Raw genomic sequence first — 14,622 nt, 5'->3', positions numbered from 1 at the left:
GCGCGCCCGGGGGGGGGGGGGGGGGGGGGGGAGGGTCTGTGGGTCTGCTCAGCAGCTGGGCCCTGCCTTTGCTGGGACCCCCTCCCCAAGGCCTGGAGGTTCTCTTTTGGGGCTCCAGCCATGGGCCCACTTCTTCAGTGCCCTGACCCCAAAGTCTCCCTGAGGACCAAACTAGAAGGTACTTCCCCTTCCTCAACCCGGTTCCTACCACATTTCCCAAACCATCACGGAAGGGGATCACTGCCTCTGCATGGGGGCTTGGGTTGACTTGAACCAGGATGAGTGGGTCAAGAATGGGCACAAGCCCTAAATCAGGCCAATTAAGGCCAGCATCTCAATGCCAAGACTTCCTTTTTTTTTTTTTTTTAAGATCTTATTTATTTATTTGAGAGAGAGAGAGCGCGCACGCCAGTGATCGCACAGGGGGAGGAGCAGAGGGAGAGGGAGAAGCAGGGAGTCCGAGGACACAGACACAGGGCTGGATCCCGAGCCCTGGAATCATGACCTGAGCCAAAAGCATTCAGAGCTATATTAGGCATGAAGGCAGGGGCAGGGATGTTTGACTGTTTTGTTCACTGCTGCATCCCCAGCACCTGCCACAGGTTAAGTAGTCAACAAATACTTGTGAATAATAGGGGTTCCCCCATCTTAAGGGGACAGAGCTTGCTAAGACTTGTGCCAACAGCAAGGAGAGGGAACACACTGCCGCCTGGATGGAGCCATGCCTGAAGCCAGCCTGCTTCTGGACCTTTCAGCTCCACGAACCAACACATTCCTTCTCTTAATTAGGCCTGTGGCAGTTTCCTGTCACTTGCAACTGAGAGTCCGAATGGAGACAAAGGTTGGTTAACAGTTAACTGAGGAGGGCATGCTCTGCCGGGAGATGAGCTGTGGATTTCTCTCCCAGTCTAGTTCTGGATGGATCAGCTATATTTTAGAGATGAACCAGTGCCAGGTGGCAGCCTGGGGGACCTAAATAAATGAATATGCTGATGGGTAGACTGGAGAGACTCAGAAGGGTGGGGAGGAGGAGGGGGAGGGAGGAGTTTCTGTTCCAGAACCTTTGGCTGAGGGGAGCCTGGGGCCATGCTCCCAGCCCAAAGACAATGCATGTCATCTAGAGCAAGCGGGTTCTTAGAGCACACTGTGCCATCTCATGTGACTGCAGCTCAGCCTGGCCAGGAAGATTTTCTAGAGCGTCAGGCAGAGGCTCAGGCTGTCGGTGCTCTGCATGCCTGGGGGAGGCAGGCTTGTGTGTGCAGGAAGGGTGGGGGCAGGCTGAGGCTGTCTGGGTCTCCCGCAGGAGCTCAGACCCGCGGTCAAGGCCATCAGGGACGGGCACCACCTTGTCTCCCAAGCTGGGACCCCGGAATATTCCAGGATCTTTTTACCGACCACCCAACCGGGCCTGCGGGTTTCCCTCTACCCGGCCTTTGCCCCTCTCCCTCGTCTGCCCAGGTCAGACCCTTTATCCTCGGCTGGTCTCCCCAGTTTTCCCCATCTACCTTCCACACCATGGCCTGAATTTTCTTTCTAAGGCATGAACCTAGACTGCTATCTTCCTGCTGTCTTCAGTGGCTCCCCATTGCCCCTAGGGTGAAGGCCGGACTACTTCCTGAGGCATACACAAAGTCTGCCGATTCTGCGCCTTCAGTCTCCCAACCCCATCCGTCCCTTGCGCCCTTACTCCAGCCACACAGAGCTGCCTGTTCTTCCAGACACTTCCAGACACTCCATGAAACGTCCCGCAGGGCCTTGCTCACCCTGGTCTGTGCCGGGAATGCCTTCGCCCCCCCCAGCTCCCCTCCACTGCCACATTCAGCCTGATGGCCAGTGGCCGACACTGAACTCTTCCCAGAGCGCAAAAGCCCAACTGAGACGATGCCTGGGTGCCAGCGAGCCCCATAAGGACAAGAAGGTGTGAGTGGGGCACGGAGAGCTGTAGGCTCACTTCGGCTCTGATGTCCTGAGTAGAGGGTGAGGACCCACAGGCAGACGGCCGTGGGATGGGTGTAGAGCTCAGAGGAGAGGGTCAAAGCATGCAACTGAGAGACCCAGGAACCAGGATCCTGGAGCAGTAGGTGTGGAGAAGGCCCAGGAGGGGCTGAGCAAACCCCCCACGGCAAGGCGGTGGGGCCCGGAGATGGTGAAGACCATTCAAGCGCTCTGGGTCAGAAACTTGGGGTGCCCCCCTGTGACTCCCATGCCGCCGCTGTGGTCCTCCCTCCCCCCCAATCTCCAGAGGGAATTGGGGGGGTCAGGGACGGATCTGGGTTCATCTCCTTATCTCACCTAAGGCCTGGGGCAAAGCAGCATAGCGCCCTGGGATATTTATTTGCTCAGCTGATAAGAGACTGAATAGCTTGAGTTAACCCACCCCCTCTAGGGGGAAGGTACCTCTCATTTTGGCATGTGTTTGATTGTTGAACCTGGGAAGGGGTGGTGGGTGGGGTCTTGCTTATATTTGTCTTGCTGATGTCTCTTGGATTGTTTGTTCTAGTCACCTTGCGGGCTTGAGATGTTCGGGGTGGGGCGGGGTTACCCTCCCTGCTCCCGCCAGTCCCCAGCTCTGCACTGGGCTTGGCCTTAGTGAGAGTAGCTGTCCTCCAAGAGTGGGTCCCCGCCAAGGAGAGACAGGCTTTTAGTGGCACCCCGTTTTCACCCACCCAAGCCGGCCGACCCGCCTTCTTGACCTTTGCGCTTGGGGCCCCCATTCTCTCGGCCTGCACTTCTCAGATGGGTCCCCCAGTGTATGAACTGGGTGGGGCTCCATTCATTTCGGCCAACCCGGGATGCGGGCTGGCTCTCACACGCCAGAGGTGTTAGCTGAGCTCACAGGTGCTGGGAAGGAGTCGAAACAATGACTTCAGGGGAAGAACGTAGCAAGACAGTTGAGTTCTCTGCTAATGTATTTGAAAAAGCCAAAAAAAAAAAAAAAGGGGGGGGGGCTGGAGAGGCAGAGAGAGAGAGAGATTGGCCAAGAAGTCCACTCGACTAAGGACACACGCTCTGCTGCTATGTACTTGAGCCAAGACAGCCCTGAAGATAGAGGAAGTGGTAAAAATTGACCACAATTCGGAAGACAAAGACTGAGTGAAATCAAGAAATGACAGTAACTCATCTTGGCTCAACATTGCTGATTTTTTGCCGGGAGCAGAAAGCTGCATCTGCCCCAGATTCAGTCCCACAGGGCCGGCGCCCCTCTCCGCCACCCTCAAGGGCTGGTCTAGGACTCCCGCAGAGACCGCTGTCCCTCTTCCGGGTCTGGCCACCTCCCGCTCCAGCGGCTCCCCTGAGGCCACCCACGCCTTCCTTCTGTCCCTGACCGAGCGCCTGCCGTGTCAGGCCTGGTTCTAGGGGCCAGTGGACACAGCGGTGAGAAACAGAGCTGCCTCAGTGGGGTTTTAGTCTAATGGGGGTGCCGGGGAAGCAGGGAACGGACTATAAACAGGTAAATACAAACATGCAGGTTGCATATCGATGGGTCCTAAGAGAGACGGGCGCAGTGGGAATGGTGCTTGGCTGGGTGGCCGTCTCAAGTTAGAGCAGGCAAAGCCCAGGAACACGTCGAGGACCCAAACTGGTGGGCAGCAGGGGAGGGGAGTGGCGGTCAGAGTCAGAGGACATTTTCCGGCCGGCGGCCTCCCTGATGGATCGCCGTGAGCGGTGACCCAGGCTGGGCCCATCAGAACGCAGGCTTGGGGAGGTCAGAGGCTGCCAGGCGCCAGGCCTCTTGGGTGTTCTGTGATGTGCCTGGCGGGGCCCAGCGACCGTGGGATAGAACCTGAATTAGGAAGTGAGGGCCAGAGGCTCTTTGATCCAGAACATCTCTTTACATCTTCTATTTGCTTAGGTAATTGTGGCCTAAAGATGCTGGGAAACTAATATATTTGAGTTTCCAACAAAGACTAAGCAAGTACATTGCTCTTGCTCACTTCTAGTCTAGGCAAATTAGTAGATAGAAACGTACCTACGGTGTGACAGCTGATGGGAAAGTTCCCAAAGCAGCCCGCCAAGTGTCCACGCCAATGGCTGGACCCTGTTTATCTTCCTCTTGCCTTAGACGCTGGGTTGCTTGACACCACTGACCCGACCAGAGGGAGAGAATGTGTCCCCGGCAGAAACAGAGCTTGGGGGTCATCCCTCGCGGGCCTCTAATTCCAAAGAACCAAGGCAACATCCCGATCTCCACTCAAGTCAAACGAGCTGCTCTCTTGGAACGTGCATGTCCTTAGACGGGACCCTCCTGCAGTCAGTTACAATATCCTATTACCTGGGGCGGGGCGGGGAGTCGGGGAGAGGTGGGTGTCAGGGACCCCGGCTCTAGCAGACACAGAGGAGTGAGCCTCCTGTCACACCAGGGGCAGCAAGCAGGAAAAGCTTTGCTCTGCTCCCAGCAGTGCTGCCTGGCAGAGAAGTGCTGGGTCCCCGCTGTTTTCCAAGCACAGCAGATAGGAGGGGAGGATGACGGCGGGGTGGGGAGAAACCGGGGTGAATGAGCGGAGGGAGATTCAGAGCCAAGCACGGCTCTCGGCAGTTTTGCTTTTCTCTTCCAGAACTGGCAAATGGGGTGCTCCCAGTGCATGTATATAGAAAGGTGTCTCTGTGGAGCCCATTTTTGTGTTTGAAAAGACAAAAACGGGTCCTGGGAGCAGGCAAAGCACTCCCCAGGCAGCTGTAGGCTTCCAGAGACGAGCCTTTGGTGAAGTGTGGTTTATCCTTATAACTGATACCGTGGCTTTCCTGAAAGAAAAGGAGGCTGGTACACGTTCCCCAGGGTCAGAGGGAATATTGTGCTAAGAAGCATCTTTTTAAAAAGCTAATAATGAAGCGGCTGGATGTGTCCTTTTCCCCTTTCATTCATTTGCGGTGTTCTGGAATAACCGGCCTCCTGGTGGAACCGTTTCGTATCTGAACCCCTTCCTCCGGCACAAGCGGCCCCTACCCCATCGGGGCCCTGGGGTCTAGTCTGGCGCTTACAGCTGAGTGGCTTTGAAGGACCCGGGTGAAAACTGATTAGTCCAGAGAGCATATCGCAGGCTGTGCTCCCGACGACTAATTCAGGAGCGGGGTGGGAGGTGTTCCCCAGGGAGAAGGGTCCTGCACTTGGGAACGGTAGGCTTGGGAAGTACAGGAGGAAGCAAAGAGAGATTTGTAAAATTTTTAACTTCAGATCCCAGGAGACATACTGCGTGCGTGTGCCCAAGGGAGCGGTCGTGTAGGCAAGACTTTCCAAAGATACCCCATTAAACAACAGACTTCACCCACCTGGGTAATGCTGATGAGCACGGAGTCCTTAGGAAAGGTGGTCAAGGTCAGGTGTGAAGAAACGAGGTGCCCCAGGACTCCGGGTGAGCGAGAAACATCCTGGGGCCTGGGGGGTAGTGGGGAGCGGGGGTTGGTCCCCGGAGCTTGAAATCCACGTTCAACACCGGGACCTACGGGACAGGGGTTTGGGTAGGTGGGAGGGGTATCTGTCTGCAGGGAGGTGTGAGGAGTGGCGGGAAATCCTCGAGGTGGCTTCACATCGAAGATCTCTGGAGAGAAAACGGGTCTGAGTGCTGACAAGCTGGCATTCATTTGCCTGGCATGGATGGTACCCAAGCCATTGGTATTTTCATAGCAGGAGAACGACAGGCCTAGAAGGCCCTGAGGATGATTTCTGTGGTGGTTTTGAAGGAAGAAGGGAGAGACTGGGGGATTCCAAACTGAAGGGAGGGTGAGGGTGGGTGGGTCATGGCTCTTCTTCTTAATAATCATTATGCTTAATAATTATGCTTATTATTCTTTGGAGTGTACAAATATTAAAAATCAAGTGCGGGGGTGCCTGGGTGGCTCAGTCAGTTAAGCATCTGAGTCTTGATTTCGGCTCAGGTCATGATCTCGGGGTCTTGAGATCGAGCCCTGAGTCGGGCTCCATGCCGGGCGGGGAGTCTGCTTGGGATTCTCTCTCTCCCTCTGCCCCTCCTCCTGCTCTCTCTCTCCCGCTATAATAGATAAATAGATAAAAAAAAAAAAAAAATCCAGTGTGTTCACTTCCACACCTTGACACCGAAATACTGATGGCGTTCTACTCGTCTGCTAGCTCGTAAAAGTGAGTCAAGTGTTAGCAAGTCCGTCAGGACCAGTGCAAACTCCATATGAGGTGATTAAAGAAAGGACCTCACACACGCTTTGTTCTTACACACCGGTTTATTGCAGCAGGAAAAGAGAAACGAGGCATTTTACAAATTTGAAGGCTGCGACAAGGTGTCGATGTTCTTTGCAGACGTTCTTCCTATGCCACGTTCCCCACAGTAAAGAACCTGGATACAGCCAAGAGGTAATATTGCAGATAAGTAGAAACAGGGGTCAGATGGTGTCTGCAGTCGCTTTAGAAATTTCTGAGAACAGGCACATTGCAGGGACCGTCTGAATGTTGTTTAAACTCCCCGAAATGAATTCTTCCCGGGCAGGAGTGCCCCCAGGAGACGGAGTCACGCAAACATCCTGTTCAGCATCAAGACCTTTCGGCAAATGGGGTTCGACAGCAGACTAGTGGTGTTCGTGAAGGACGGATGGAAGGAACCACAGGTGACTGAGGCCACACCTGGACACAGGTTAACTCACACAACTCCCGGAACCGGACACATCCCCACCAGGAGTCCAGCCCAAGCCTCTGGCTCTTACAGCCATTGGACGTATGGGGGCTAATTTCTGAATTCAGAAGGTACCTGGAGGGAAATATGTTTTTTACTTAAGGGGCAAGAATGTGAGCTATGTGGCTGGCTAGGCCAGCTCACCTTTCTTTGGATTTCCCTGCTCAGTCAGCCGCAGTGGCCGAAGGGGGACAGTAACGGGTCAGAGGCAGACGGACTGCTGGTATGAAGTGTAGCGCCACCCTTCCAGAATGAAATGCTTCAGGCGCCCCCTGTATTTTGAGCGAACTATAAAGATGCCTTTGATTCCTTGGAGCCGTTGAAATGCGGACCCATAATGGGGGTGGGCCGGGGGCTGGCAGTCCTGTCCGAGATCCCCTAGGCAACCGTTTGGAATTCTCCCTTGGAAAGTCGGGCGGCGGCGCATCCTTGGTATTGTATTATTGTCTGGGGGAATATGCGGTTGAGAATATATGTGAGAAAGCTGGAGCCGGGGCCCCTGGCTCATTCGCAGGAGGGCCAGCAGTGCGCACAGCCTCCGACATGGCCCTTCAGGGACCTGAGGACACAGGACCACGGACACAGTCCCGGGGCTCCCTGCATCTGGCCACCTCGGCTGGCCAGGTGGGGAGGTGTGTGTGTGTGTGTGTGTGTGTGTGTGTAAAAAAGGAAGAGGTGCACTTGTACATCCACAGGAGGAGGAAAAAAACAACCGCGGTGCTGGAGGAAGAAACAGATAAAGACCCTTCCAGAGAAGATTCTCTTTGTATTCATCACCTGAGCCAACCTATTATTTGGGGAGCATTTGGGACGTTATCATTTAAAAAAAAATAGTGGGGTGATCACTGAGCACCAAATCATTTCACGATCTTGTACTAAAACCCAGCAATTTCCCTTCTGGAGCTCCGGAGTTACCAAAATATTCTTGTCTGACCGCAAAGGGGGAAAAGAAATGCACGTGTCCCTGTACGCGTTTTTGTGTCTCTCCCACGCGCCCCCGGGCTTCAACTCCGAGGCTCGCCCCCCGCACCGCTCGCCCCCGGCGGCCGCTTGCACGTGAGCATCAGCAGCAGGAGCAACGGCAGGTGCCACAGGCTGCAGAAGAAGAGCTTCCGGGAGCTCTTCCGGTCCGCGTCGCGGTAGAACCGGAAGCCGAGGTAGGAAATGTACAGGTTGATGGGCAGGGAGATGACGGGGAAGGTCCACGTGGTGACGTGCAGGGCGGGCGCCGCCGCCGACAGTCCGATCAAGGCCAGGCAGTGGCGCAGGGCGACGCGGCGGCACAGGGCCGGGTGCGTGACCGACATCATGCAGTAGCCGCCGCGGGAGTAGTCCTCGCGGAGGCCCCAGCTCAGGGCGTTGAAATGGGGGAACTGCCACGAGTAGAGGATCCCTCCCAGGAGGAAGGCTCCTGTATGCACGTTGGGGAGACAAGGGGGAAAGCAGAGAGAGGCTGCGGTCAGAGGTGCGCAAAAGCATCATTTCCCGGCGCCCGAGGTGCTCCCTCCGCATTTCACGCGGCTCTCAGATCCCCTGCCAGTCTCTGTTCTCGCCTCTTTTTGTCCAGGTCAGCCTGGCAGTGAGACAAGCCTGGGGGAGGGGCGAGTGCACACTCTCCAAGACCCCCCAGCTTTCTCACTACCGTCCTCCCCCCGGGACACGGAGCACCCGTGGCTCCCGTCCACGCATGTGCCCACCACATTGTAACCACCAGGGAAACCCCTGCACCTGTCAGGGGGACCTCAGTGTGAGGGCTTTGGTTCTACTGGCGGGGGCGCTTGGGGGGAGGCAGAGGGCCACCCAAGTCCCACGCCAGCCTGGCCTCCTGGACAAGGTCCCCGGGGTGGCTGGCAGCTCCCTGCTCCCAAGGACAGTACTGAAGGTAGTTCCTGGCCCACACTGAGCCTCCTGGCTTTTGTCTGTGTCCTGACTGTGTCACGGTGGGCTGCCAGGTTTCCAGGGCAGGGGTCTGCCCCGTTCCATACGGCCTGCACCGTGGGGCAGGAGGTCCGAAACCAGCGTGTGTTCAGTCAATGGAGCGGCGTAAAGGGACATGGTCCCCGAGCAGGAGAACTCGTCTGTGGCTTTGCAGGTTTTCAACAAGGACATATTAGGATCTCGCACAGCATTTAGCCCCTCTGCCTGGAATAGGGCCTTGCCTCACCCACAGGGTGGGATGCAGGCTGCCAGTTACGGAGCACCTGCTCAGACAGAGACTTGCACGCTGTTTAGCTCATTTACTCTTACCTCTAGGCCGTTAGGTCGGTTTTATGCTCATTAAGTGAGCCAACACAGCTCAGACGATCTTAAATTGCACAAAAAGAGGTGAAGGAGGGATTGAGAACAAACCTGTCTGGTGTGGAGACCAGCTCCCCTACCACACTAAGCCGCCTCCCCCAAGTCCTGACTTCAGGGTTGCTCATTCCCATGCAGGTGACCCCCTGCCCATTTACTCACAAATGGTGTGTTTGCTGAGCACCTCCCTGCCCATTTACTCTCACACAAAGTGTTTGCTGAGCACCTCCCTGCCCATATACTCACGAACGGCGTGTTTGCTGAGCACCTCCCTGCCCATTTACTCAAAGTGTTTGCTGAGCACCTACTACTAAGTGGTGAGCACTGTCCCAGGCACTGGGGATAGGATGGTGAGCACAAATCCACACGTGCCCCTCCGGGGGTGGGGTGGGGGGGGTTCACCAGCAGGGCATTAAATCAAGAGCCACACCACTGAATCTACATTACCACTCAACAGCTGTGCAGGAAAAGTTCGTGCCGTGAGGACACAGAACAAGACCCAGTTGAGGCAGGCAGAGGAGACGTCTCTGAGGAAGGGGCATTGGAACTGATCTCTGTGGGACGAGTGACCTGGTCCCCTGGGGGCTGGCAGAGGGAGAAGTCGTCACGAAGGGGCAGGAAGGTGCACAGCGTAGCCAGGGTATTAAAAGGAGGTGAGAACATGTGTTAGGGTTCATAGAGCAGTCTGTCACGAGAAAAAAAGGTCAGTTTGCCTGTACGATAATTTAGAAAAATATTATCAAAATCAAAAAAGGACGCGAGTGTGGCTGGAGGGATGGGCAGGGTGCACCACCCCAACTCTGCAGGCCGTGCTAAGTACGGTTCGATCCCAAACGCAAGGGAGATTGCCGTGGAGAGATGGTGATGTGTTTAAGGCTGTGAGTGTGTGCACACGGGCACATGGGGAGGGGGCGCGCGAGGAAAGGGCAGCGGTGTCACTTGACCAATCTGTGAAGGAACACACTGGAGGGGCCCCGGGCAGGCAGGGAGGGCCAATCAGGGGCTGAGATGAGGGGTGACAGGAGCTGGGATCAAGGTGGTGACAGTGGGCTGGAAAGAGGACGGACCTGAGAGGGCTTCGGGAGGCCAAGTGGCAGGGAGTGAGTATGAAATGAGCAGGGGAGGGAGAGGGAGGTATCAAGAGGGGCCCCGTGGAGATGCCCTTGAGATGACAGGGGAGACAGGGAGGACAGCGCAGGAGTGTGACCTTGAGTGTGTTCAGCCTGACACGCCTCTGGGACATCCAGATGGTAGCCAGGCAGTCGTGAAGACGGATCTGAGCCCGGATGTGTGTCCGGGAGCTACTCATAACTGCGTCTGCCACTGGGTAAGCCCCGGTGTCCCATCATTACGTGCTCCTGTGGTTTCTGCTTGAATGCAAGTTCCTGAAGGGCACGGTCACTTCCCTTGCCTCTCTGGGGTAGAATATAGAAAGTGCTCGACGCCACTGCAGAACGGGCTCCACCGCACCAGTGGAGCCCCCCGAGGTTGCTGTCTCCCAGCACTGATCTGTGAACCGGCAGGACCAACTCTTAAGGATTCTGCCTCCCCTCCTCCATTCCTCCCTCCTCTGGGCTGCTCTGCCTCGGTGCCTTGCCTCCTGGGGCCCCCGGTCAGGAAACTGAGAGCTCACTACCCCACTGTGTCATCTACCCTGGCCAGCACCGGCCTGCACAGAGGTTGGAAATTTGTCACCATGGTCCTATGGCAGGTAATGAGCATTTGTTAAACCCCTCATCTGTGGGAAGGTTCACAGAAGGGGCGGGGGGGGAGTACTACTGCTAAAACAGAGCTCAGCAGGCGAGAAGGCAGCTTAAATAATTCAGAATCGTTCAGAATAACCAGGCTGGGGCTTCCAAGGTCCAGCAGGGGCCCTGTGGTGCCCACGCCGAGGAGGATCAGAGGGAATGAGCCTCTCTTTTAATCTCTGATCTGTATTCCTCTGCGGTGTGGGCTGCACAGCGACAATAGGGGCAGGCTTTCTCGGCCCCTCACAGACAGAATGGTGACTTTTACTCATACTGTTCGGGGCAGACGTGCGCCCATTTCTGAATTCAGCCTGGTAGGCAGTTGTAGCATACCAAGTAGAACTCGGGTGGGTGCAGACTCCACAGGACTGGGGGCCGGCTTTCGGGTCCAGTGACGGTGGCTCTCAAGTTCCATAACTCAATCAATTCCTTTACAGCCTTCCAAGATTACAAAAGAACCAAGACTTGATGCGCGCGTCCCTGTTTCGGTAAGGTTGCTGCCAAATCCCTCCGATCCGTTTTAACCCCGTCTATAAATAAGCTGATACGTATATATTTTAGTTCATGTAAACGTAACTCCAATTTTCGCGATGATAATGGAAGCAGCCACTATTCGTGGACTCCATTCCCTTGGTGAACAGATGGCGGGCATCGGCCACGTGCCAGGCGCCATTCTAGACGCTAACGGGCGGTGGGGAGCAAGACTGAGCCCCGTTCCAGGTCTGGAGGGAGAGACACAGGAGCATGCGTGACAGTGATGAATGCTATTTATGGTCAGAACAGGGCCACGCGATGGGGTGGCTGGAGGCTCACGGCTCGGGGAAGGCCTTCCCAGAGGCCACGTTCACACCATGCCCCAACTCAGTGAAAAGTGCACCACATCGGGTCCTGCAAAGGGTGGCTTCAGCTAGGTTTCTGGGACAGACTGGCGGCTGCAGCGAGGGACGGGGAGCCACAGCCCGGGGGCCGGGCCACGTGGGCATCTGTAGACCGATCAGGCGTCATGGGAGCCATGGGGGTGGCAGACACGGATCCTTGTACTCAGGTGGGGATCACCGGGGACACACACAGGTGAGTGCGTTCATGGTGGAGGCACGAAGAGCTCTATTTGGGGCCATTTTGAATGTGAGGTGCCTGCAAGACATCCCAGTTAAATGCCTTGTGGCGGTCACACGCCAGGCCTTGGGTGGAAGAATTATATGTCCACTCATGCTCACGACCACCTTCCAGGGGTCAGATCACTCCCTTCTTACAGATGAGAAGATTCCTTAATGTGCCCACCCAGGAATGTTCACATACATCCTTCTTTTAGAAGGATGTTGCCCCCATTGACTCTGACTGATAACAGCGGACCACTGGGTGCCAATTCAAATGTTGCTGTTGCTGGGTAGAGTTGGGGCTTGCTGGAAGGAGAAACTGCATTTGCCGGTTTATTAGGGGTCCCAGGACCTTAAAAAAAGTTTGTTTCCCTTAGGCACAAACAGACAGTCTCTGTCTCGACAGTGAGTGCTCCTGGGGAACTGCAAAGGACAGAAGGGGAAGGTTGGACTTCTCCTTTGTGTGCTGATGGAAAAGGAGATCATAAAAGGACCAGGAAAGAGGGGCGCTGTTAGATTCTCGGGGCCTTGGGGCACTCTGAGGTCTCGAGCATGAGGTACGGGGAGCAGCCCGCCTGCTATCTGGGACTGGCCTCCCACCCAAAGGGTCTGAACAGATTATGGGCTGCAGTGATGACAACCGGGGCACAGGGGGAGTGGGGGAGTGGACAAGGCTGAGAGGTGTCCTGGCAAGAGACAGGATGTCAGTGAGGACTCAGAACCGGGGGAGGGAATCGGGTAAGCCAGGCTCGGCAGCCCTTCTGCCGCTGTGTTGAAAGAGCTAAGCAAAAGCAAACTCCACCGGGAAACCAGGCTGGAAACGGTTAAAATGATCCCGGCCCCAATGTGGGCTCTTGCTTGCCTTTCTCAAAAGCCCTCTTTTTTGTGTGCCAACTGGAGTATTCTGTTTTGCTCAATATGCATTTTCGGTTATGCTTCTGCTTAAAATAACATAATTAAAAAAATCATTTTCATAAGAGTAGCATGCTGCTTTCTATGCGAGAGGAAATTGGGTGTGGGTTTGGCTCATGTCACAAATGAAAGAGCTTTAGAAATCACAGCTTAGCTTTAATGGATTGTAATCAGAAAACCACCACCCCCACACGGTTCTACTTGGGCTCTCGTACAAAAGATGTAAAACAAATTGCTCTCTTCATCAAGATAAGGTGAACCGGAACAGGAAGACTTGGATTAGTCCGGGGGCTGTGGTGGAACCCACCTTCCTTGTGGGGTAAACACAGAGCACTCAGTTTACTGACTCAAAGGCCTCCGCTCAGCCTCACTCCCCCCCCCACCAGAGCAGTCTGCTGTTCCTGCGCCTATCCTCTGGGACCCACTGTGTGATGAGAGGTGCAGTGTGTTCTCAAGGCCTCTGAAGGCCACCTTAGCGGGACTACTTGTGGGGGACACAGAAGGGGAAGACCGAAGTCAGCCTTAGGTCAGGGAAGGCTTCCTGGAAGAAGTGATGTGTAAACTGGGATCTGAAGATGCTCTCTGAGTCCCAATCTATTCACACACACTGTGCCTTTTCTGCTTCTTTGCAATGTGTTTTCGCATTTTCCTCCCCACCTCTGTAGAACACACGCATTGTATTTGGTTTAATCATATCCGTTCTTTTAGGCAAATATTTGTTGGTCTTTGACTATATAAAATACCAAAAATCTAGGATGTAAGTGGCGTCTCTGGGGGCATGGTTCTCCAGAGGGCAGCACCTTCCTGGCGTCACGAACCCACAATCCCAGCTCAAAGGGAACACCGGAGAATAACCAGGTGTGTCCAGGGCATTATTTCTCCTCCTCCAGATACAGAAAATGGACACCAGCCCATCTACCATGCTGTGCATGTGTGAAGAGTAGGAGAGAAGCCACGTCTCGCGGCACCCTGCTCTGATTAGGGGGGCATATGAATATTAGGTGGGGCAAGGCTAACTAATGTCTTCCTGGTGACTCTTTGCAAATACATGCGTTTTTAAACCTTCTCAAAACATCTATTATTTTTACGCCATACCGACCAAGGCGGGGGGGACACCTCAACCACTGCAACCTCTGCTCGGGTCGGGTGGAGAAACACTTGTCCACAGCGTCCATCCATCATTTTGTTGGCAAACAAAGCCAAGGCAATTGCAGCCACATGGTTTCCCGAGAGGACACAGACAAAAATCTTCAACTTGGTGCTCTCCCAAAACAAAATTCCTTTTGGACCGGGGTTCAGTGGTTTCAGCTTGCTTCCTCTGCTGCCTGGTGGGCTCACATTCAACCCCTTCCCTCCTCGACCCCAAACCCATTCATTGTCCTTCACTGCCCACCCATGGCCTTGAAAAAGACAAAGAAACAGCTCCAGTGAACCTTGGTGCTGGGCTGGGGCGGTCTGCCCTCCCCAGTACAATAGGCTGCCTCCTAAACGTGGCCCGTGGTAGCCGGTCTGTTCCCTGACTGGTTGTATTTGTGCTCTCAGGGCTACATGGTTATGTAAACCGGGGGCTGGCCGGGGAGCAGAGCCAAACCCAAAGCTTCATGGTCACAGATTCCGAAGCCTTCCCTTTGAGGCGGAACACAAAGGAGCTTGTGAAACAGGTCGGCTTCCACTGTGTAATAGACTTCGAGGCGCTGGGCATAAAGGGAAGAGGGTGTGGGGCCAGTTGATCAACCGCGCACTGACAAAAGGCAAGACTGCGGGTCCTCTGAAAATAGGGACCGGAGTGGGCAGTGACAGCTTGCCCTGGAAGAATTCTTTGGAAGTGACTCAGGAATGATGAAGAGGCTCAGGGAGAGGGGCACAGGCGCTCTGCCTCCCTCACCATATCGCGCACCGCCCACCGTCCCCGCAGAGTCTCCTGTCCCCACA

The 14,622-nt window shown here is 55.0% G+C and overlaps 1 protein-coding gene and 1 long non-coding RNA gene across 3 annotated transcripts in view; one reads left to right on the top strand and one right to left on the bottom strand.

Annotated features, from left to right (window-relative positions):
* The window catches only part of LOC121102624, a 9,823-nt gene extending 2,529 nt beyond the window's left edge, over window positions 1–7,294 (top strand). Inside the window, exon 2 of the long non-coding RNA XR_005834745.1 lies at window positions 6,202–7,294. This is a non-coding gene — a long non-coding RNA (uncharacterized LOC121102624). The remainder of the gene's footprint in view (window positions 1–6,201) is intronic.
* Window positions 6,174–14,622, bottom strand: part of LOC103660515 (protoheme IX farnesyltransferase, mitochondrial) — a 126,125-nt gene continuing 117,676 nt past the window's right edge. The window contains exon 6 of one of the 2 annotated variants that reach the window (XM_040630057.1): window positions 6,174–8,049. In XM_040630057.1, coding sequence (XP_040485991.1) covers window positions 7,455–8,049 — 595 coding nt within the window. In that variant the 3' untranslated portion in view covers window positions 6,174–7,454. The remainder of the gene's footprint in view (window positions 8,050–14,622) is intronic. The other variant, XM_040630056.1, reaches the window with a different exon arrangement.

Source organism: Ursus maritimus, unplaced genomic scaffold (genome assembly GCF_017311325.1).
Source record: "Ursus maritimus isolate PB19 unplaced genomic scaffold, ASM1731132v1 scaffold_14, whole genome shotgun sequence".
NCBI lineage: Eukaryota > Metazoa > Chordata > Mammalia > Carnivora > Ursidae > Ursus > Ursus maritimus.
The sequence above is the reverse complement of the archived record's forward strand: the minus strand, read 5'-3'. Positions and strand labels throughout refer to the sequence as shown.